A 24,793-nucleotide genomic window follows, 5' to 3' on the forward strand; every position below is an offset into this window, starting at 1 on the left:
GCCACCACGTGGTACCGAGGCCGAAAATAACCAGCCAATCGGGTATTTTTAAGCGGCGTCCGCGCAGCCAATCAGAATGAAGTAGTGGGTTACCAAGCAGCTCCCCGTGACGAACGCCTGTCATATGACTGTGACACTCATGGAGACGGTTACAAGGAGCAAGATTTGCTCTCAGACTTGAAAAAAAGGACAGAAGAGATCCTCTGAACCGAATTATTCTTTTTTTGGGGTACAAAATGCCTCCGACTCTCTTCCAAAAACTTTTCAACAAGAGGAATGCATTTTCGTGTCCGCTGCCGCGATGCAGCAAAGAGGACCCAGCTTTCAGGTAGCTGCTGTTGTTTGTTTGTGTGTGTGTTTGTGTGTCCAGCGCAGTCTAAGTCTCGCGCTGTGGCGTGCAGCAGCGTGGCACCTGTGTTTCATTTGAATAGTCAACCTGCAGGGACCCGACACATCGACGCCGCGTAGTTTCGTTCCTTCGAAATCGATCCAGCGCAACCGTGGTTAGCTAGCATGCTAACGCTAGCCCAACAAACGCCGCACGCGCTCGCCGCCGTTGTCCCCGCGCTCGGCTCTGCTCGGCTCGGCTCGCTCGCGCGCGCTCGTCTGCGCTCGGGCGCCGTCGGAACACAACACGTTAACAAATCGGCCGCGGGGGCGCGCTTCCTGTGCTGCGGCGCAACCGGCTAATCGGTGCCGCCGCGCAGAAGTCGATGCAGCCGCGTCCTCGCGTCCCCCTTTGCCCCCCCCCCCTGCTCCCACTTTTAGTGTGTCTCCCCTCTTGCGTTGCTCCGGCAACGGCAATGCAGCCCACGGCCGCGGTCGGCGTCGGCCCCGTTTAACCGTTACACCGGCCCGCCGTCTGCGGCGGTACTGCGCTCCTCGCCCGGTGCCAGCGGAGGACACGGTGCTCTGCGACGACGGGACATTTGATTGTGTAGTACACAGCTGGTATAGAATACTCGTTTTAACAATAACCACTGCAGTAGCTGTAGGTGTCTACAGCCACTAAATAATATATTACATGTCATTTGGCTGATGCTTTTATCCAAAGCGACTTACAATTGCATTAAACCATGAAGAGGTTGAGGTGTGTCTTCAGTCTGAAGATGTGAAGGTTCTCTGTGGTCCTGATGTCTTCAGAGACCTCCTTCCTCCATTTAGGAGCAGGACAGCAAAGAGTGGAGATCTAGTCGAGTGTTTTGCTCTCAGTGAGGAGGAACAAGCAGTTTATCACATGCAGAGCGGAGAGTGCATGTCGGGTTGGACCAGGTCCTGGATGTAAACTTGACCCCATCCATTCACAGCACGGTACGTGAGCACCAGTGTTTAGAACTGGATGCAGGCAGCCAGCAGAGGAGTGTGGGAGAACTTAGGAAGGTTAAAGACCAGTGGCGCTGCTGCGTTCTGGATGAGCTGCAGAGGTGGAATGGAGGTAGCAGGAGACCTGCAGGAGGGAGTTCCAGTAGTCCAGGAGGGAGATGACCAGAGCCTGAATCAGTACCTGCGCTGCCTTCTGAGTGAGAAGGAGACGTGTTCTCCTGACGTTGTAGAGCGAGTATCTACAGGATTGTGTTGTCAGTGATGTTGGGAGTCATTATGGATGATAAATGAATATAGCAAGTTTTAATTGACATGACAAATTCCTTGTATGTCCAACGTACTTTATCAATAATGATTCTGACTCGTCAGTAGCATACTCTTTTTGTTTAGAACAAGAGGATAATTGTTAAATAAAGTACGTCCATGCAGAGGAGGTATGCACGTAAAGTCGCTGTACAACCTGCTCACAGCATTGGATCTGACGTGGAGCGGAGTAGTTGGATACTCTGCATACTTTTTGATCTGAAGCTTCCCAGTGTTGGTTCCTGCCTCCCCATCTTGGTCCAGATCTGCCATAAAGGGGAACGTGTGATTTATTTTCCTAAGAAGCTCCTCGTGTTGCACCTTGGCCCGTGCACACGTTCCATGGCTATAAAGGTGGGTGTGTGTGTGTGTGTGTGTGTGCGGCCGACAGCAGGCCTTTCTGTGAACTCTGCTCTTCGTCCCTCTGGCACGAGCTGCTCATTTCTCAGGCATGATTATCTCTGGTGGAGCTGTGAAGACAAAGACAGAAAGGTGCTTAAGGAGGAGGCTTAGATGATTGCAGGAATAGTCTGTAACGGGACACACTGAATCAGGGATGTCTCTTATTTGGTGAGGATAATATTAGGAAAACACACATTTTACAACGGCAGGCCTTTGCAGTGATCGTAGTAATTTGGTGTTGCGTTGAGATTTTGTATTTTTATTGCATCAGCTCAAGTGATTCAGACTCTGGGCTCATGCCCACTATCTTTGGGTTTCTGGTGTCGCCCCTGGATGTCAGAGGCCAAGACTTCCTCCTTTGTGTGCCGTGTGTTGTGTTATGATTCAGTACAGATAGTAAATAATGCCAATACCAACATCTTGTCCTGTACACAGGATGTACGACCACGCAGATATCATTTTCTGGAGATTAAAGTAGCTGCTCAAGCGGTGAATAAGAGCCCCGAAAAGGCGTCGCTGTGTTTGCACGGTGCGTCAGCGCCTGCTGAGGGAAGCCTCACCGGGCCTCACCGGGCCTCTCCGGTTCCCCCGCGCCGCAGCGCCTGACCAGGCTGCAGCGTACGTTACACGAGGAGCTCCTGGCACATTTACGAGCCCGTCGGAAAGCCTGAGCGTTAGCCAGTAGCTCTGTGACCCCCCCTCCACACATGCACAGCCAGTCTGCTTTTCCTGGCTGAAGCCCGTGGAGGAGGCTTCCTTTCTGACCCCGCCGTGCAACCCAATATAGCTGTTGGGGTTGGAAACGAGGAGAGGGCATGTGTACGCAAGAGAAAGGATGGGGGGGCTTTTTATACCCGCTCACTTCTTAGACAAATGAGTGGATGCTGATTAACTTTTACAAAGAATATTTCAATAAAGTGGAGAGAACTATTTGAATGTTGCTGTTTTAGTATCAAGCTAAAGCTGTTCTGCTTCTGGGTGCACGTGGCAATTTGAAGGTAAATAAATGAAAATAAGTCTGGAATAAGAGTTGAAACTCTAAAAAATCCTCATTTGATTTATTCCTAGCGAGGGTTCTTCGGGGTTGATCGTTGACGGTGTTTCGGGTTCCTGATTAGCACACGTCTCCTTCCTCCGATGCATACTTTCATAACTGCAGTGTGTCATGTGAGCCCTGCATCAATCGCCGGCTGTCACGGGTGAGAGACGATCACGTGGCTGCGTGTTGTATGAAGTAGAGCTTCTTCCTTCTTCTTACTTTTCTGTACAAAGACAGGAGGCGGTCATCGGGTTCCTGTCAGGGTTATTTTAAGTCACCACACTTCTCGCAACGGAAGGTTTGTGATTTAAAGATGTAGTTTTGAGAAAAAGCTGCACACACACACACACACATCAATGCAGTAGCGTTAAACAGAGCCCTTTTTTCATCGTGCTTTGCTCGTCACGTTGTGGCGGCAGCATTTCTTGTTTCACCTTGAGTGGTCGGGTAAGGAGACACCTGCTCCATCAGGAACCGACCACGACGCCGTCTCAAGTACATTTGTGTTTTCATTTTTTAAATCAACGGATTGGTCTTAGTTTGTCTTTTTCTTGATGTGTTCGTTTTATGCTTTTGTTTTTATTGGCTGGTGTCCAAGAAATGTATTTATCTGTTAAACACACAATCTAATACTTTCCCTGTGCTTCTTTGTGGTGGAACACAACTCACTAGAAGGTTCTTTGTCTGAGGACTGCTTGTAGTTGGTTGTTCTGGAGGATTGGTTGGTTTGCCGTAGTTAAACATATTTACATTTTTATACTTGCTAAAAAGGTGTAATGTTACGCTGTATATTTATAAGAGAATTCCCAGAATCCCAGCGATCACATATTTGCTGGTGATCAGTCTCCAGTTTCTGACACCTGATGCTGACGGGCAGCTGGACCTCACGAACCGTGCAAAGCGACACACACGCGACGGACTGCGCACACTGTTACTGCACGAGTGACGTGCAACATCTTCTCCTTCATTCGGCCTCCATTGGTCTCCAGGCCACATTTCAGAGGTATTTGGCTTCTGTTGTATTCAGGTGTTCAAAGGGTCATTTACACCAATGCGTGGAGGCCTGGTGCACTATTATTATAACATTTCAACATTGCTTCATTTACGCTTTGTAAAAAGACATTCATATCAAAGACACTTTTTAGCTGTTGATCATGTAGAGATATTTTCACAGTATTCATATAGCTTGTGGAAATGTATTTTTTAGGGCTGTAAACATAAGCGCATTAATCTATGTGATTAGGCTAAGCTAGCAGCTAGGCTACTTCCATCCCAACATGCGCAGCACACAGTCTGCAGAGGACCGCCGCGGCCTGCAGAGGATTGAATACGTCCTGTTAAATGTGGGATTGTTGGCACTTCAAACACGTTAAATGATGGCGAGTTGAGAGCAGAGGGCACGAGGACGACAGGGAGACTTCCACCAGGTGGAATTCTGCCTCCATGATCAAATGTGTGTAGTTTTGTGTTTAAAAAAACAACATAACAATTAAACAACTGTCTAAAATACACACGTATTAATTAATTAGTTTTATTTAGTTTCTAGTTTTATTTGTGATTTACCTATTTGAATGACCACAAAGGGGAATGTCTCACTTTTCCCCCTTTAACCTTTACGGAAGGCGTAAAGGAACAAAAATACCTGCGACCTTCTGTCCCGATACCGTCTGACGATTCCTCCACGTGATTCTCTGACGCAGTCACGCACATTGTTGTCATTACAAGTCATCATGCTGATTCAGAACAAGTTATGACTCAGGCCTCCAGTGCACACGTAGTCATTCTCACACACACACACACACACACACACACAGTCTAAACTACACAAACCACAATGCACTACTTGTTTCAAGACACCATGCTGTAGTAACATTCAAATAGCATGTGGATAAAACCACATTCATAGGAGTAAACTTATAATGCTGCATTCACATGGAATCTACACGGACCGACATCACAATGTGGCATCAAAATAAAAAGAATAGGAACGCAAATATCAACACAATCGCATCCTCTATTTCCCTAAAACAGCTGTTGTTTCTGTACTTGCCATCACTGAAATGTACTGAACATTAGTAATGGACATTTGTTTTAGTCGGTTGTCACGCTGTGACAGGATCAACCAGCACGGTGACACGGGTGTCCTCTGGTCTTTGTGCGGTCATGTGAACCAGCAGAGGAACCAGCGGGTAGTCAGGTGCTCGCGGGCCGCTTCCTTCGGGGAGTCGCTGTTTACTCAAACCTACTCCAGGAAGTGCAGCGCTTTTATACTATTGTGCTTCACCCCGTAGAGATTAAGACTCGGCCTCTCTGGCAGCAAAGGCGCTGTCGCTCTACCGCGGCTTAACTTTCCCCCACAGCGAGTCAATCGCTCCACGGGAGGCTAAAGTCGGCGAGCGGACGAGCGGATTGGGGAAGCGTTATCGCGCCCACGTGTTTCTGCAAATGTGCATGCAGAGGATGCTCCAATAAAACTAGAGACCGATAAGGGGAACTGCTCTGCAGCTCGCTATCAGCAGAGGAGCTGGGACTCTCACACAAACACACGCACACATTTAGCTCGTGATGACCGTTTGTCAAGGTGCTGGGAGGCCCGTGGAAGACGCATCCGCCTTGTAATCAGTTTGAAACCGTTGAGGTATCAGTTTGGCAGCGCAACCTTGAGTCAAACCCAGAAAGAGCCCGTCGGGTCGAATGCTGTATGATCCATGTGATTCTGTATGAAATCTGCGCGGCGCATCAATGCACGTGATTGGTGTGAGGTCGGTTTCATGATGGCTGTGGCGCTGCAGCAGAGAGGCCACAGAAACCTCCGGCACGCAGCCGGAAGAACGTCACACGGATATTTCTGTAACGTGTGCTCAGACACACACACCTCACAGATGTTCCAGTTGCAGCGGAGAGCGAGCGAGGGACCTTTTTGAGGTCAGTATGAAGTGTGATGTCAGACTCGCTGCACTCAAGGGACCTTTTTGTCAGTGTACAATCCGCCCAACAGCAAATCGGGATGCTGGTCCCGGACTGTTAACGCGCACAAGACATTGTGCTTTTCTGCCCGTATTCTGATAGAGGTGACTGAGCTGTTTACATGGCTAATGGAAATGAATATCCCTGTTTACAACCAGCCGTGCGTTCTGATCTTTCTCCCGTGTTAAGAGGACAAAGTTGCACATGTTTCTCTTTTTATTTGTTTTAACCGACTGAAGAATGTACAATAGAAATGAGCGGGGAGGGAAGACCGGGGCGAAAAGAGTCGGGATAAGAAAAACAACACAAACAAATAGCCCACTGTCACTCTCATCGCGGCGCTTTGTGGCAGCAGGCGGTCCGAGCCTCGCTGCGCCGCTGCCTCTGTCCCGTCCAACACACACACACACACACACACGCCCCTGCAATCACCTGACCGTCTCATGTTGTTGTGTGAATTTAGTTCACTGCTATTCTTGGACCCTCCGCTTTGCTGGGAGGGAGGGAGGGAGGGAGGAGGAAGGCTGGGGAAAGACCGGCAGAGTCGCGATGATGCCCAGGTAGGAGTCTGTACCATTTAACCAGGCGTCTTTGCATCTGAGTGTTGGTCAAAGGTGGTTGTTTTCTTTTTGAAGTGTTGTCGTGGGCGACCAGTGGGCTGGTTTCACCCGGATGAAGTTTGCGGTTTGAGGTGGCGAGATTTTGTCATTTTGAGGTCAGAGTTCTTCAATAAGGTTTTCTAGAATATTACATTTCTTTTTTTAAATTTGCGCTACCTATCGATTAGAAAAGTAAAACCGTGTGGCGTTCACGTGCTTGGGTGGAGTTGTCTTTCAGAGACTTGGTTTTGCATATCTGTGATCTTGACGGTGAATCATTTCTGAGTTTGAACCCAAACAGCTGTTACCACGGAGATGTATTGTGCACATTAATTAATGCACAAGATCAACAGGTTGGACAAGGAAACGCGCACCTTGTGGTTGAGCCACTGGAGGTCAAAGTGGTCCAAGTATGTAACGGTCATCAAGTCATGTGCTGCTTTTATGAATGACTGTCACACGCTCTCTGATACTGGGACGCTTCCTCTTTCGCTCTGCTTCTGCATCCAGTCACATGAGTTTCTCTTTGGTCTGAGCGACTTTCAATTCGTTTCATTCATCTATTCCTCTTAAGGACTTTTCCTTTTCTCCTCTGTTGCTCACAAAAGGGCTCTTGTCTTTTTATCGTGGTCTTTCTGGCTTTCTGTCCCCTGTTTTCATTCCGTCTTGCTTGCATCTTTCTCTCCATGTCTCCGTTTAAAACAAAGGAACCGGTGATGTTGGTGTGAAATTATTCCATCTCCTCTGATGAAAACAACACCATTCTCAGTCAACCTGATCCTCTGACATCTTACCAGTTGATGATACTTGCCAAGTTAAATCATTCCTCTGATAATTCCTCATTTTTCCACAATCGAAGAAGCAGAAAACAAGCTAAATCTCTTGAAAGTCAGTCGTCCATTTGCAAAGAGACATGTGACCAAAGCGACCGCCTGACAAATCCATGAGCTGAATATTGACTCCGCCTCAAGCGATGCAATTTGAGCCGATTATGTAACCGGCCACTTATTTTGTCTCCCAGTTTAGTTGAGAAACCAGGAGGAGAAAAAGTAAAGCTGTCTTTGTGAAGTGATTGAGCACCCGCTGCGATCAGCCGTCGCATACCCACAATGCCTTGTTTAGGACTCTGACGGCGCGTTTCGGTCCGTACTGGTTTGGCAGCGAGCTGCAGGATCGAGTGTCGGAGATGTTTCCCTGCAGAAATGCCCTGAGTTCCTCTTGTCTGATTGCTTTTCATCTGACTGAAGACTTCTGGGTCGACGTCTTAAAACAACATCAGGCTGCTGCACATGACTCACTGCCTCCTACCCCCCCCCCCCCCCCCCCCCCCCCCCGAAGGATGCCGGGGCCATACTGACCCCTGTGTTTGCTAAATAGCAGCTCACATGCTGGTGCTGTGTACACACAGACCTCCTCACGTATACAGAGCGCCCCCCCGGCCCCGAGGTGTTCCCTGCCCCGTCGAGGCTCATAAATGCGTGAGCTCGTGTGCTGCGTTGGGTGGAAGCGGACTTAACTGTTCCTCCACGCTAAGCACTAGCGTCAGGGGACGGCCCTCGCCCCCCCCAAACGTAAGGCCTATATTGAGCTCCAGCTCAGTGTCCACCTGCCGGACCCCTCCTCTGTACAGCCTTCCTAAATCAACCCTCGCCCCCCCACCTAAAAGGGGCAGCGACGTCCCTTCTCGGCATTACCTGAGATGATTGAGCCGAATGAAAGGGCCGGTTACTTAGCAACCGCCATGGAGCCGGTGGAGTCATCTTAACTACAACTGTTGGTCTGCATCGGTTTAAACACACAAACACCCCAATTTCACCAATACGGCTTTAACCCCCCCCAGATAACACGGTTTCCCCTACCATTAGAACAGGGGGACGACCCCCCCCCGCCCCCCTTGCTGGGTCACGGATCCGCGGGCTGCTGGTTGTCCGGCTCGTTTGTAGATCTGGTGTGGGGGGGGCTCCATCCTGGTCCTCCACTGATTTTAGAAATGAGATGGACGAATGGTAGCTATGGGGGGGTGGGCTTGAGTGTGACCACTGGCAGGGAGCAGGGCTTAAACAGATTTATGTAAAGCTTGTACATCATGTCTACCCCCCCGCCCCCCCCCCCCCCCCGGCTTGGAGCGCAGCCGAGGCTCCGGTGGAACGGACAGCTGGAAGAAAGGGGAGACTACTGCTGCACAATAAAACGTTTCTTACTCCGTCATCACCTCCTCCTGTTGGAATCCTATTAACCGTTGTGTCACCGGTGTTTTATTACCGGAGCTCATTGTCTCCAACGTGCCAGAAGCACCATGAGAAAAGCGTCAGAGAATGTGAGACGTTTCCTCGCCGTCATTCACCGCGGCTCATCTAGCGAAGCCCCGCGGCCTTAATTCACTCGATTTGTACTAATCGCATTATTTCCTCACGACTTCCACCTCTGTCCAACTAGCTGGCCGATCCCCCAGCTGGAGCCCAGTCAGATCCGGCTGATCGTCTACCAGGACTGTGAGCGGCGCGGCAGGAACGTCCTCTTCGACTCCAGCGCCAAAAAGAGGGCCGCGGAGGAAACGCCCATCACCGTGAGTGTGTGTGTGTGAGTGTGTGTGTGTCGTCGTCCCGAGGAGGCCACGCTCACTGCTGTAGAAGCTGATGAACGGGGGTCGGGGGTCAACCGAAATTGAGACGTGAGGAATCCAGCATTCTAGAAGCCGCTGTGGCGTTTTGGCCTCTTGTAGCTCGCAGACGATTAGAGGACGCGTCGGAGGGCCGAGGTGTGGCCTCGTGCAGCAGAGGTCACATGACGGCCTGTTTGGACGTGCGTTCCTCTTGTTCTGTTTATTCCCTTCGTGTCTTTCTTTCTTTCATGTCACAGGGCTTTAGTGAGAAACAGAACTACTTTTGCGATTACAATTTAAATTAAAATATTTCACCGTTAGAAGCTTAGTCAAAAAAAAAAAGAGAATGAATGCTCATTATCACTGACGTTTTCCATTACGTTGTAAAGGCTTGTGATTTCTGCCTTGTGTTGCTATGACGACAGGCGTCCCGAAGGCAGGTTTTATCTCTTTATCAGGGTGTGTGTGCAGCAACACCCTCTAAGTTCAAACCCCTTTGCTCACGGCCACCTGGCTTTTACTATCGTTATTTTTAATACCAGCTTGAATATTTTCATAACGCCGCTGCGTGTTTTTGTCCGACCGACCGGTTTGTTCTGCAGCTCTTATCTGCGGTGATAAATAGCCGCAGCGTTCTTTCACCCTCACGTGATCAGCTTTCTCTTAATTCTGTCTCTTTATTGTCCACATTTCTGTCCCCTAATTCTCTGAAAGCATCTGGTTATCTGATGGTCTGTCATCATAAATCATTTCTTTATGTTTACCTGTCTGCTGTTATCCTGACGTTTGCCCGTTTCTCTAAAAACCACTCAACCCTTTTCCGTGAAACCACCTCTGCCTCCATGTTCGTTTCTCTGTGCTTCTACCTGCAGCACTCGACCGGTCCTCCGAGTGACTTTCTTCACCGTGTCACTACACGTCCGTGTCCCTCCGTCTCCTTTCTCTCATCCTTTAAAGCCTCCGTCTCATCCGCACGCTTTTTATTCATTTCTGGCCTCTGCACCTTCACCTCTCCATCGCATCCACGATGTCGCCACCGCGGACGCACGTTCCTGCTGTCTCGTGACGCCCTGTCATTAAAAACGTGATTGCGCAATGTGTGTGTGTGTGTGTGCGTGTGCATGTGTGCATGTGCGTGTTTTCCAACAGCAGGAACAAGCGACGGGTCTGCGGGTCAGAAAGCAGGACTGCACGGACAGAGGGAGATTAAAATGGGTCCTGGAAAGCGAGAAAAGTGTTCAAAGGAAGAGCGAAAGCTGCAGGAGTTAAAGGGATGAAGTCAGAGCAGCAGCAGCAGCGGGGGAGGGAGGGAGGGAGGGAGGGAGGGAGGAGGAATGATTGCAGTGCTGCTCGCTCACGAGTTCCAGACAGTCATATGACTGGCAGTCACATGCTGCTGGCCTGTGTGTACACACCTCACACACAAACACACACATAAGTACACACTTGAATACATTCTCGCTCAGAATTTGTGTGTGTTTTGCACGCCTCAATGATAAAATAGGAACACAACAAGTCACACAAGTGAACCACGATGAAGCGTAAAGGATAAATGTGTCTCCTCATCGCGTTCTGTTTCTCTTTGTCTCCCCTCATTTCTCTTCCTCCCCTACGTGGTTTAAAGTTAGCTAGTAGCACAGGCTAGTTAAAACACACACACACAAACACACGCCCTCCCTCTCTGCTCCTCACCCTCCCAAATGCATTCCCGTTAAAAAGGCTGCCAAGTTAAGAAGGTCACATGACGTACGTTCCTCTGGACTTTCAGTCTCCCACATGAAAAGCCACTCGACTTTTTAATACTAAACACATTTGTGTCTGCATCTGCCTGGTGAGTTCATACGCACAATCTCATTGATCTCCTGATGGTTTACTGTCAAAAGGGCTTGTAGGCGTTGCTGTATTTGAAAGGAAACCACTGGATGGAGGTGCTTTTACTCCACCTGTTGTTAGGAAATCCAAGTGTGATGTAATGTGACGTGAGCTTGTGTTCGCGGTATTTGTCCTGTAATACTCTGTATCCCCCGTAGAGCACTGAAGGCCAGGCAAAAATGTTCGGGAGGTGCTGCCAGCTGCGTCCCACTGGAGGCAGCAGCAGTTCCCTGGACAGCTCCTCCTCCTGCACCTCCGAGACCAAGGAGACCAAGGAGCAGGGCATCCGCTTCCAGGTAAGGCTGCTAGATAGTGACGGCGTTCTCCGTATTGGGAGCCACCTGCAAACACTTGGCTCCTCCCCTTCTCGTCAACAGGGTTCGAGGTGTTCGTCCGACGTGGGGATGTTGGGGGAGATGATGTTCGGCTCGGTGGCTATGAGCTACAAAGGTTCCACGCTAAAGATCCACCAGATCAGGTGACCACAATAAAGACGCCTCAGTGGCTGCTGTTGGCGTACGAAGACAAACGCGCAGAAGTAGATTTCACTTCGTGGGATCTAGTGTTTTTGTTTAAGCGCGAGTCCCAGAACGAAGCACAAGATGTGCACATGAGCTGATGCACGTTATTTATCCCCGTCTCAGATCGCCTCCTCAGCTGATGCTGAGTAAGGTCTTCACTGCCAGGACGGGGAGCAGCGTGTACGGCAGCCTCAACACGTAAGCACGCACGCACACGCTTATCAGCACGCACTTCCCGCTCTGACTCTTCTCTCTCACCTTCTGCATCTGTCTTTGTCCGTTTCTATTCCCCCGGGGTTTGTCCACCAGGGATACTGTCTCTGCCCCAGTGTCTTTGTGTCCCTCTGGATCTAGGTCAACACAATGTTCTCATGCATATATTTTTGAATCATTCTTCTGCAGGTTACAGGACAGCCTCGAGTTCATCGGACAGGACGGCAACGCCTTAAGACCCGATCAGAACACAGGACCCAACAGCCACCTGGGGAACATAGGTAACCATAGAAACAACATGTGTAAGGCTGACGTAGCCTCGGCTACCAAGGAAAATCAAGACCCACCCGTCTGTTTACAGCTGAAAATCTCTAAAAAGTCTAACTTGTATATCCTTGAGTTTTTAGTACAAGTGTGAGGAATAATTGGTGTCTCGCTTTCTGACTCTTGAACATCTCTGGTTGAATACAAACCAGGCTGCGTGGACCCAGAAGTTCCAACTGGCCTCGCGTTCTCTGCTGATTAAACAGTCAAACGAGCAGCAGCACCACCGTGTAGTGAGATCAGTCTGTGACGCCTCAAAAGATCAACCTGCTCCCCTCAGAAGTCAAATCTGTCCTTTCATGTTGGTTTGGATGAGCTGTGTTTTCTGTGAGCGATGACGTCATATATATTCTAGACTAAAAAGCTCTTGTAAGCCAGTCGTTTGCTACGAGGTGGTCCGGCAGCAGGAGCTGGCCGTCTTTCCTCCTTCCTCATTCACTAACCACGGTTCATGTTTATGTTTCTCTCTTCCTCCCTATTTTTTTTTTTTCTTCCTCTACGTGTTTTGTGTTTGTGCTGCGCAGGACTTTCTCAGCTGTGCAGCCCGAGGCGGGCCTTCTCTGAACAGGGCCCTCTGCGCCTCATCAAGAGCGCCTCTTTCTTTTCAGGTTGGCGCTTAAAAGCTGGTGTGTGCATGTGCGCGTGCATGCGTGGGCTCTCGCTGGTGTTGGTGGCTCAGTGCGTTCGTTGTCGCGGAGACGTTGAGGGACGCGCGCTGCACCCGAGCAGCTGGTGGAAAGGCCTCGCTGAAGGGCTCTGCTCTATTTAAACTACTTCCTATAGAGCTGTACATCGTAGTGGGAGGAGGGGGGGCGCAGCGGTGAATCCTCACGCTCTCCTGCCGGGTACTGCTGTAACCATGACGAAGTATCAGCATTAGGGAGAATTAGTGCATCATTTGAGTTTTTTTACGTTAAATTCACAGGTCGCGTTAAGTCGTTATTGATAAAAGATGAAATAAAGCGCAGCGTGCTGCAAAAAAAACAACCAACGCTCCGTCAGCAGAGACTCCTTCTGCACGACATGTTCCTTCTGATCAGGATTCAAACCAGCAGCAGGACACAAGGAACTACATTAAACTCTAATTCCCATCAATCATCACTTTGCGCTGAGCGGACGGCCTCAGACGTACCCAGTGGCCTTTTGTCGCTCATGTGGTAAAACCTCTTTTTTTTTTATTTGAAGCAAAAACAGAAAGGGCCTCTCCCTACAGACTGCCCCGTCCCGCTCAGGGAAACACCCGAATGCTCTACAATAAAAGCCCCAGTTGTGTTCCTTGTTAATCATCATCATAATCATTCCTTGTTTGTGGTTTTCGCTCCTCCAGTCAGACAGTTAGTGTCGTCTTTACGCGTTTAAGCGGTGACGAGGAGGACGCCTAAGAGCGAATGACCTCCACGTCTCAGCTGCTGTGGACGGCGGCCTGCAAAGCAGCGCTTTGTGATCCGCTTGTTTCTGTGTCACACTTAACAGCATGACAATCGCCTGTTTCACAGTATCTATATCTGTAGATACATCTATCCATGTACATATTTATTTGTTATTTATATATATATACATATATATATATATATATTATATAAATAAATAAATATATATATTATATAATATATTTATATAAATAATATATATATATATATTATATAATATATTTATATAAATAATATATATATATTATATCATATATTTATATAAATATATTATATAATATATGATATATTTATAGAAATATATGATATATATATATATATATATATAAGTCCAACGCCAAGCACTTATATGAGCCCTATGTGTGAACCAGTACATATACCACACTGGTCACGTTACAGTAGGAAGCTCAATACATGTGTCCTGGTTGCAAGTTGGATATTTGTATGCAGTGGAAATATTTGTTTTCTTGCTGTAGCTCACAGGTGGATGCTGAGGAGGTAAAACCTGTAAAAGCATTGGCTTCTGTATGAGTTCGGGGTAGAAGAGCATCCTCAGCATCCCTGGTAGCTGATTTCTTTTAATGTGTTTCTCACTTCTTTTTCTCTTCACCCCTCCCTCCAGGCCACAGTCACCCCATGGACATGCCCGGCCGAGGGCTCCACGAGGAGAGGGACAGCGGCATCGCCAGGTCAGGTATGTCAACGAGGACCAGAGCCCGGACTGACCTGCGCTCGGCACAGCGAGGCGTGCTTCCAATCCAGTTCACGTTTTATTTCTGTCGAGACAGAAGAGTGAGGAAATGATGACTACGTTTTCACCCCGAGCACAAACGGGGTCAAACGTGACTTTCTTTAGCTTCACTGTAGAAGGTCGGGAGCAGCTGGAGTGCTTCCACAATGCAGCATGCAGACGCTTGACCTAGAATCACAAAATCTGAGGGGTCGCAGTGATGGAAGATGGTGGAGGAGGAGTCTACTGGGCTTTTAGGGTCTGGAAAACCTTGGGAAATGGACCCCCCCCCCCCCCCCCCCTCCAAATACCACCATGCCCAAACCCGGCCCACATGTGGGGGATTAAATATAGGAGCTCTAATGAGCTTCTAATTCAACCCCCCCCCACACACACACACTCCCCTCCTCTCGGCTCCAGTAGCTCACCCGCTGTGTGGTCGTCTCTCCTCATACGTCACTCACACACACTCATTCGCTCGCCCCCTGGAGTTATCTCTCTTTATCTCTCCACACGCGCTTCACATCTAAAGCGGCTCATGTGACCCTTCAGTGCGAGCTGTAAATAACCCCGTGATCAGGCCTCGTATCCTGTGTGTGTGTGTGTGTGTGTGTGTGTTGTCAGGCCGGGCGCGGAGACGGAGGTTGTTCGACATACCAGCTAGCAGGCTAACTGATGTTAGCTCTCATAAGAAAGCAGTGACCTTAATTCGCTATGATGTTTTTTTTGTTTTGTTTGTGTGCTTTAGATATCTGCCTTTCAAGTGCTTTGCGTTAGTAAGGAAAGTGTGTGTGTGTGTGTGTGTGTGTGTGTGTGTGTGTGTGTGTGTGCGCGCGCACAATGAGTGCCCCACTCACTCATCGTCTGACTCACTCTCGTCCCGTCACCCACCTAATTCCTCCATCTGTTCCCTTCCATTGTCTCTGAAACCACCCGACGTCCTGCAGCGTCTCTGAGCAGCCTGCTCATCACCCCCTTCCCGTCTCCCGGCTCCTCCCTGACCAGCAGCTGTGCGTCCAGCTACCAGCGCCGATGGCTCCGCAGCCAGACCACCAGCCTGGAGAACGGAGTCTTCCCCCGCTGGTGAGCAGCACGCAGGCGTGTGCACGAGGGACGGGCGTCATTATTCATTCATTATTTGAGAGAAAAAAGACAATTCTGTAAATGACTCCAAGCATTGTTCTTGTAGGTGAACAAACTTTTTCTAAAGCAGCAATAGAAGTTCCCAAATCTTTGAAACGTGTCCTCAGCTAGAAAAGCATCAGCTTTAACTTATCAACCTTCTGTTGGCGTAAACACCGGTGACGTTACCGGAGTTCTCGTTATCTGCAGGAGGGGAATGTTTTCCACGTAACACAAATGTGCATCCTGCAGCACCTTCCAAGTGTGCGCACAATCAGTGAACAATAGCAGAGGGAGACGCGTGTTCCAACTGCCCCCCCCTGTTCAGAGCCTCTGACGGGCTTCTGTAGAGTTTATCCTACCAGGACTTCCTCCAGCTGCACACACGCACACGCACACGCGGTGCTGTGACTAGACAGGATGCCGCGTTGACCCGTCACTGTAAATGCAGCTGTCAGCCTCTGAGTGCTCCGATCTTCTCGCCCCCCACAGCCTCTTTTTACCAGTTACACAGCTTCGCTGCTTCAGGAGAGAAACCACATTCAGACTAGCGGAAAGAAAACACATTTAGAATTTACTACTCTGTGTTTCCATCTGCCGATTTCTCCAAAAGTTAACTTTAGACAATACCTAGTTTTGGTATTTTGACGTTGCAAAAAAACAACAATCTTATTGTAGTGGTGACGGTTTGTGTTGAGATCTGTCTCTCTCTTTCAGGTCGGTGGAGGAGAGCTTCAACATGTCTGACGAGAGCGGCGTGCCAAGCCTGGGCGTGGCCCGGAAGAAGAAGATCGCCATCGGGGTCATCTTCACGCTGTCCCCCGACCCCGAGGAGAACAGCCGCTTCCAGGACTTCTTCTTCTCTCACTTCCCCCTCTTCGAAAGCCACATGAACAAACTCAAGAGCGCCATCGAGCAGGTGACTTTGGCGACGGTGCTTCTCCCCTCGGGGGGGGGGGTTCCTGTGTTTTCGCTCTCTTCTCACAGTGCGACGTGTGCGTTTCTCTCAAGGCCATGAAGATGAGTCGGAGGTCAGCTGACGCCAGCCAGAGGGCCTTGGCCTACAGCCGGATGGTGGACGGGCTCAACGAATTCAGGTTGGGCAACAAGTCGTCATTTGTTTCCACTTTTGGCGCCGACGACGCGGCCGGTGGCTGTTCTTCACATCACGCCGTAGTTGATCTTTTTTTATAACTCAAACGTTTATTTCTACTTATGCAAATGAACGTCCTTCTGAGGGGCTTTGGTCAGCGCAGTCTGCACATCTCTGCAGTCAAGAGCTACCGATGTTTTTATGTTTAATGAGTTCTACGAAGAAGGAAGAACAAAACGTTTCACATTCTTCTATTCCAACGTAAAGTTTCAGTCAGTTCTTTTTTTTGTCCTTAACTTGAGTTGAGCTGTTTCCAACCGTGTGTCACTCAAGTTCTGGCTCTGACATTTTGGTATTTTCTCCTTTCCTGTGCATAGTTAAAGCCATGGGCACGGTTTAGTTTTCACTGACCACGCCGGCTTCATGTTCCGTTTCTACTGACAGCATCTGATCTCCACCAGCTGCCGACGAAAGAAGCCTCTCATCTCTCACCCAGATAGACAACATTTGTTTACATGCGACCTGCTATTTGCTGCTGTGCTGTCGTTAGAGCTCATTGCACGGACGGACGTCGGCGTGCTGCGGTGTCGCAGCGATCAATTCATTTGTGAATACTCGCCGTGTATGTTAGCGTGATGCTAACACTCCTTTCCTCATATGTCTTCAAATAAAGTTATTGTTTTAAGCGCTACTTGTCGACCTGTTTGCTAAGCCGGTAGGAGATGTTGAAACATGTCTGGTGAAAGAAAGGAGGAACTCCGTTTCCTACCTGTCGAGAGCAGAACACAAATGTTGCGTTGCGGCCGCGGTGCATGCTGGGAGCTATTTGAAGCCTATTTGGCCGAAAATTTTTGAATGGTTACTCCTTAACTCCACGATCACCTCGTACGCAGAACTACTTGATTTAGATTCCCTGGAAGCGATTCAATCAACTATGGTAAGATCCTGCTGATTGTGCGCGTGTGACGGTCTTGTCAGCATCGTATCCAAGTTCGGTGCTCATAAAACAAACACATTTTTAGTGTATGTTTACGCATGCTTGTCTCCACCAACACACACACACAGGCAGAGATCGCCTGCTCGCTGCAGTCATGCGCGCGTTGGCTGCCGGCCACAGCGACCTGAGCCTGCAGGGCGGCAACCCAAGCCGCCTCCGACACCGGCACCAGAATAGTAAATAACATGCGGGAGCCAGCAGGAGGAAAGCTGAACTAAATATCTGCAAAATCTCACCTTAAACGGCAGCTAAATATAAGCGGAGCCACCTTTGCCATTAAGGGGCTTTGACTTCATGGAACATGCCGGCAGGAGACCGGAGGAAATGCCTTCGCGGAAGGCCGAGGGAGCTTCTGGGTCTGACGTGTTTGCACTCGAACCGACGCATGCCGACAGATGAGCAGAGGCACGTGGGCATCAATGTCACGTCGGCTGGTTCTGGGGTTTGCGTCTGTTTCTAGTGGCGAAAAAAAGCAGTTACGCAGCGACCTCGTTTCCTGTGTGATGTCCTACGGAAAGTGCACGTGAATAGCTGCTGCCGTGGCTACGAGGGGATCAGTCGATCACATCCGAGCGACCTCCTGAGGTTGTGTTTCGAGGCGACCTTTGCGTCCTCGTGCGATCAGCAGGTCTTGGGTTACAACACTCGACTGGGAAGTCCGGATAGAACTACTTGCAACATTCACCATCTTGCAGTTAGTCGGTTCTTCTTTTCGCTGAACAAAGTGTTCCTGTTTTCTTTGGACACTCGGACCTGAAATAGCCGGATTACCGGCGAACGGGTGAAGGTCACATTGGCTGTGACACCTGTGTTTTCTCTCAGCATGCAGCCGGCCCACATCTCCTCCGTCACCGGGTTCTTTATAGCTCGCGGGCCGGCGGGACGAACCTTGTTTACGGTCTCTGGTTTCCAGTGAAACCAAGTCGGGTTCAGAGCACAGGGCAGAACTTTTATTCCCTTTTAAGTCATGTGACCAGACCACCCAGCTGGAGGATTATTGCACCTTTTACATTCTGATAATCATTAGGAGCATCTGATAAAACCACATCGATGAGTAGAGCACATTTAAAGAGCCGTAATTCTAATGGACAATATTATTATAATAAAAAGAATGATGGAAATAACAGTGAGGTGGAGAAAGACTATAAAAACCAAAGATGAAAAAAGCCAATCTGAAGTTGTGCACGGGCAGTGAAGAGGCCGCCTTAATGTGCAGCAGCATCTTTTTCCAGCGAGTGGGCAGCGCCTCCTCCACATCGTGTCTGTGCACTTTGGCATTTCACAAACCCCCAGAATGCACCAGCTGCGGTCTTAAAAAACGCCCTATCTTCTGCATTCCTCAAACTGCAGAGACCACCAACCTCCCCCCCCCGGCTGGAAACTCCAGTCCCCCCTCAATGGTCAACAGACACAGATACACACACAGTGTGTGCGTGTGTGTGTGTGTGTGTGTGTAACCAGGGTCTCCCATGGCCTCGGAACTGAGCTGGCTTTTGTTCACCCTGAGAGACAATACAGAGTCTGTCTTCCTCCCGCTCGTCCCTCCCTTTTCATTGGCTCTCCCCACCTCCTCCACCCCTCTCTCACCTGTACCTGCAGGAGGACCATCTGCGACCTGTACACCATGCCGCGGGTGGCCGAGCCCGTCTGGCTGACCATGATGTCCGGGGCGTCGGAGAAGAACCAGCTCTGCGGCCACTTCATGAGGGAGCTCGCCCTGCTGATGGAGCAGGCCTCCAAGAACCAGTTGAGTGGCTCGCTTGTTCTGCGCCGCCTCAAAGCCGCCGCCCGGGGAGCTGCTCTGGAAAGCGCTTTTATTTTTCCACATACAACATTCTCTGTCCTGGAGTTTCTCCGGCTGGACGAGAAGGAAAGTCCTGCAGCGCTCAGCACGTTGACAACGCCGCACATGCACACTTCTTTTCCCCACATCTTCGGTTCGCTCGTACTTCCCGGATGAGTCAGGAGAATAAAACACGCAAGTTCACGCACAGACGCACACTATTCATTCTGTTCTAGTCCACACAGTGTACGGCCTTTCTCTCTCTCTCTCTCTCTCTCACACACACACGCACACGCACACGCACACGCACACACACACACACACACACACACACTGAGCGTCTCAGCGTGTGTGTGAATCGGAGGAGCTGTGAATGAGAAGATCCCCGCCAGGCTCTAATTGCGTATTGTTGCTGTTACAAAGCCACGACAAACCACTGCTAATAGAATAGAAGTACTTCATTGATCCCCGGGGGAAATTCAAGAAATTGTGCGCGTTTGAATGGGCAGCGAGGCCTTTTTATTGAACACAGTTGTTTTTAAGACGTGTGCGTTTCTGAGCCTCGTCAGGGACACAAAGCAAAGACTCAGCTGCCAAACAAAGACAGCAAGTTAAAGCCAAAGGGGTTTTATCACAACTTCACTAGCAGGTCGGGATCAGAGAGAGAATCAGGCTAACGTGCGTCTTTCGTGTGTGTTGCAAACAAGGAATGTGTGTACGTGGTGTCCAGCCAGTTTCCCCTGAAGAGGGAAGCGGACCAAGTGCCTCCACTGGGAAGCACATCTCAGTGCGTTATAATCCGCTGCCGGCCCACTGACCCACTGTCCCATATTTCCAGATTCCTCCCGGCGTTATTGACGGCCATCCTGACCAATCACCTGGCCTGGGTGCCCACCGTGATGCCCAACGGGCAGCCCCCCATCAAGATCTTCCTGGAGAAACACTCCTCCAAGAGCGTGGACATGCTGGCAAAGACACACCCCTACAATCCGCTGTGGGCGCAGCTGGGTGAGCTGTAAATCTGACCGTGGGGCCACGGTGACACCTGGTGGCCGTAGGCGAGACCTGCAGGCACCGAACGCATTAATTCTGATGTCTCTTTGTTGGGCCGCTGTGTGCAGGAGACCTGTACGGCTCCATCGGCTCGCCGGTGCGCCTGTCCAGGACGGTGGTGGTGGGCCGCAGACAGGAGCTGGTGCAGAGACTCCTCTACGTCCTCACGTACTTCATCCGCTGCTCCGAGCTGCTGGAGACCCACATGCTGGACAGCGCCGAGGACGAGGCCATCGTCATGCCCGGCTCCCTCATCACCACCTCCCTGAGGAAAGGGGAGGTGGAGGAGTCCGACTACGTCCTGGTCACCGTCCACAAACCCAGCGGGGACTACCTGTCCCACGGGGCCCAGGGCCGGCAGGCCGAGGGGGAGGACGGCAGCTGCCCTTCAGACAACAGCCTCCAGAGCAGCACGTACACGGACACGGAGGTGGAGTGTGGCGCCGGGAACGCGCCCAACGAGGAAGATCAGGAGGAGGAGGAGGAGGAGGAGGAGGACAGCAGTCAGAGTCACGGGTCAGGGAGCAGTGTGCTTCAGACGGGACGCGTCATACGGACCCCAGAGGCAGCCGAACCAGGGGGGGCGCACGCAGAGCCCAGCAACCCGCCGGCCGCCGAGGTCCGGCTGGAGGCGGTGCTGCGCGTCTGCTCGGCGCCCCCCGGGGAGCAGGTCTGTGTGCTGGATTCAGAGACCAAGGGAGACCGCCCCGTCCCACCTGCACCCTCGACTCTTCCACCAAGTCCGTCCCTGACCCGTGTCGACGCAGAGGGGGCTACCTGCAGGGACCCGCCCTCCGTGGTGCCGTCTCCGCAGGCTTTATGGCCCCCCCTTGAGAAGAAGCCCCCAGATAAGAACCAGGCGGCTGGCGTGCCGGGGACCATGGCTTTGACTCTCACGGAGGAGGAGGAGGAGGAGGAGGAGGAGGAGAAGGAGGAGCCCGCAACCAAGGTCACCTTCCTCATCGGCGACTCCATGTCTCCTGAGTCGGACACGGAGAGCCGCAGACGGCAGGTGGAGGAGGCTTACAAGAAACACCAGCTGGAGCAGCAGCATCGCCTCGGGCAACTCCATCCGCTCCATCCGCCGCGAAGACGGGCGGAATCGACGACCAGCAGCTCCGACGCATCGGGGGACCAAACCAAAACGACCAAGGCGGCGCCGGCGCTGCAGCGGGTGTCCAGTACGTGGACGGCGACCTGCCTGGAGGATTTCGGGGCGTATTCCAGCCAGCAGGAGCCAGTGGAGACCAGGACCACGGACCATGCGGACCGGTGGCAGGAGGCCGGCACCGGGGGCCGCTCACCGGACCCCGCGGGAGCCCCCCCGCACCGGGGTCTGGCAGGTCACGGCTTTCGTGGTGATCAGGGTCTGGCCGTCTGTTCGGGTAGCGGCGGAAAGGGGGGCAGTTTGTCGCAGGTCGAGAGGAGGTGCGGGTGCGGCTCCACGGACTTCTCCGACACCTGCTGCTGCGGGGGCTGTTCTGCCAAGCAGGGCGAGGGCCCCCCGTTGACGAGCCCCGGCCCCCAGGGCTGCGACGGCAAAGAGGACCAAAAGCGCAAGGCGGCGCCCGCCCACGAGTGGGAGATACCGCGCAACGAGAGCTCGGACAGCGCGCTGGGGGACAGCGAGAGCGAGGACACCGAGGACTGGCAGGAGGAGGTGCTGGTGCCGTTCCCTGGGTGAGCACAGGACGCACTTCCCCCCCACCCCCGCCCTCCTCTTCATCATTTCTAAACAGAAACCTTCCTCATGATTTGCAGGTCGAAGCTGGTGGAGAACTACTCGAAGCCGAGCATCGCAAACTTCGGCCGGTCTCTGTTCGGGGGCTACTGCCCCACATACGTGCCGGACTTCGTACTGCACGGGTTGCCTAGCGACGAAAAGCTGCGGCAGTGCCTCACGGCTGAGTTAACCCACGCTGTTCAGGTAAAGCACTGCCACGCCCCCCCCCCTCCCAACCTTTCCTTTTGCCCCCTCTTTGCATGCCTCTCATGCTGATCTGCCCCCCGCAGCACCCAGTGTTGGACGAGCCCATAGCCGAGGCCGTCTGCATCGTAGCAGACACAGACAGGTGGACGGTGCAGGTGGTGAGCAGCCAGAGACGGGCCATGGACCCCAACAAGCTGGGGAAGGAGGTGCTGGTGTCCTGCCTGGTGTCCAGCCTGCTGCAGTCCACCCACCAGCTCTACAAGCTCAACCTCTCGCCCAACTTTGTACGTGAGGCGTCTCGTCAGCGCACCGCCAACGCCGCCAACAGCCCCACTAACCTCTCCTCTCCTCCTCAGTGCATCATGCACCTGGAGGACCGGCTGCAGGAAATCTACTTCAAGAGTAAGATGCTCGCCGAGTACTTGAAGGGGCAGACGAGAGTGCACGTGAAGGAGCTGGGCATGGTGTTGGGGTAAGAAGGTCACTCGCTCTCCCCCCACAGGACCACAGGGGAACAGTGTGCAACCACACGCCACGTGCTGCACTGTGAGGGGGGGTAAATGCAGATGTATGTGTAACATAATACTTACTAAAAATGGCTCCTCCTTCTACAACCAGCAGGGGGCAGCAACAAATAATTCTACTAGTTAGAAAACAGGAGAGTAAACGATGCTCAATGTGCATCGTTAGCATAGTTAGCTTAGATGACGTGAACATGAGGTTAAAATCAGAAATGCCTAAATTCAAACTGAAAAAAAAACCCTTTAATCATGCAAGTGTATAAAGGTTTAGATACTCGGGGGCTACAGCTAAATACAAATGGATTAACAACATGATTCATTTATTTTTAAGTCCATTTCTTTGGTCTTGTTTGCAGAATCGAGTCCAGCGACCTCCCCCTGTTGGCGGCCGTGGCCAGCACCCACTCCCCCTACGTGGCCCAGATCCTGCTGTGAGCCCCCCCCCCCCCCCCCTCAACGTGCTGTAGTGCAGAGGTTGCATGGGGTGGAGGGTGGCTAACGGAACCAACCTCCTCCAGCTGCTTGAATGTTGAAAACAGAATCTCTGTTTTCTTTTCGGACCTAAAAACCAAAGACTTTCTCAGCGGTGAGGAGGAACCTTCAGGACGACAGCCGAGTTCCTGCTGCTGCTTCTCTTTGCTTTTCTCCTCTTTGTACAATCTTAAACACAAGGGACGGAGGTTCAAACCACTTGTGGGTGAATATCTCTGAGATCATCAATCTCTTGCCAGTTTTGTTATTTCTTATTTTCATGCATTTGTTTACGAGCCACATTTCTTAAAGGTCTCGTTTGGCGGTGGTTTTATTTGGGCTCAGAGGGGCTGTAACATTCTGACCACAGGTCCAGCTCTACCTCAGACGTCCTCACGGGCCGGTGACGTCACGACTTCCCGCTCTTTTAATCGGAGGACTCCATGCTGTGTTCTTCTCCCTCAAAACAAAAGGGAACGTTCGTCACAAATTCGGATCGTCGTCACGACAACATTTTTGCATCAGAACGCTTCAACGACCCAAATGCTGAAGTATTTTCACATTTTTATAGGCGCCTTTTTCTTACGATGTTCATGGCTTCAAGGGGGGAAACACGCCGCTGTGGGAGGAAATATAAATAAATATATATATAATATATATATATACTGGTTAACACTATTTTCACTCACGAAGATACTAAACTACAGCAGCGCACCTTTTTATCCTTTTTGTTTCCCAGCGACGCCGACGGAAGATTCTGTCTTTTTTTTTTTTTTCTTTTTTTTTTGTCTGAGTGCGATTTGATTCATTTGATTTGATTTGATTTGCTTTGGTAAAATTTATAACGACAAAGCTTGTTAAAGAACAAACACCTGTATTATTAAAAGAGTCCTTGCGAGGGCAGGTATCTTGGGGCCTGTATTTCTTCCTCTGAACCCCCCACATTCTGAGCCCGGTCTTAACAGATCTTCTGTCGGTGGAATCGATCCCAGACGCTGCGCATCAGCCATCACCTTTAGGGAATAAAGACTAAAGACTTTATACGTCCGCGTTGTGTTCGAGTAACTTATTTTGTGTGAAGCGGTTCATGTAAACTGTACATACTCCTGTTTACTTCATGTATTTGTACAGAATGTCTCCTCCAATTATCTTTTTTCTCAATTTTATGGGAATGTTGTGCAATAAAGATGGCGATTTTAAGAATCTTTTTTTCAGTGGATTTTTTTTCTTCTCTGTTTTTATTAAGTATGCAAAATTCAAAATACTCATAATAAAACATATATATATATAACATTTTTTTACAGATGTGTAAATAAATTCGCTTGTTTGGCTTGGTGAAACTTTGACTTTCACTGCTTCCACCATCTGGGTCACATATTTTACCCACTTTTTTTTTCTGTGTTCACTTCCCTCGAAGTGGCTCCACCCCTCTTCTGCGGCACGGGATGTAAAACAAAACGAACACACGCACGCAATAAAACGAAGGAGTGTCCTCCTG

At 50.6% G+C, this 24,793-nt stretch overlaps 1 protein-coding gene across 4 annotated transcripts; it reads left to right on the forward strand.

Moving 5' to 3' along the window:
• Positions 1 to 24,498, forward strand: fnip1 (folliculin interacting protein 1). 4 transcript variants are annotated; one of them, XM_078107006.1, is made up of 18 exons: positions 1 to 328; positions 9,070 to 9,199; positions 11,266 to 11,403; positions 11,485 to 11,585; positions 11,752 to 11,826; positions 12,031 to 12,122; positions 12,690 to 12,773; positions 14,218 to 14,289; positions 15,273 to 15,408; positions 16,165 to 16,366; positions 16,459 to 16,544; positions 19,137 to 19,283; positions 20,159 to 20,328; positions 20,442 to 22,053; positions 22,135 to 22,300; positions 22,387 to 22,587; positions 22,660 to 22,775; positions 23,181 to 24,498. In XM_078107006.1, exons 1-18 carry the CDS (start codon positions 237 to 239, stop codon positions 23,257 to 23,259), a joined length of 3,699 nt encoding a protein of 1,232 aa, XP_077963132.1. In that variant the 5' UTR covers positions 1 to 236; the 3' UTR covers positions 23,260 to 24,498. The 4 variants fall into 4 exon arrangements, with proteins under 4 accessions (XP_077963132.1, XP_077963134.1, XP_077963133.1 ...); XM_078107007.1 differs by lacking the exon at positions 1 to 328 and adding an exon at positions 6,860 to 7,043; XM_078107008.1 differs by lacking the exon at positions 12,690 to 12,773.
• Positions 24,499 to 24,793: the final 295 nt, after the last annotated feature.

Source organism: Gasterosteus aculeatus, chromosome 7 (assembly GCF_964276395.1).
Source record: "Gasterosteus aculeatus chromosome 7, fGasAcu3.hap1.1, whole genome shotgun sequence".
In the NCBI taxonomy this organism is placed as follows: Eukaryota; Metazoa; Chordata; class Actinopteri; order Perciformes; family Gasterosteidae; genus Gasterosteus; species Gasterosteus aculeatus.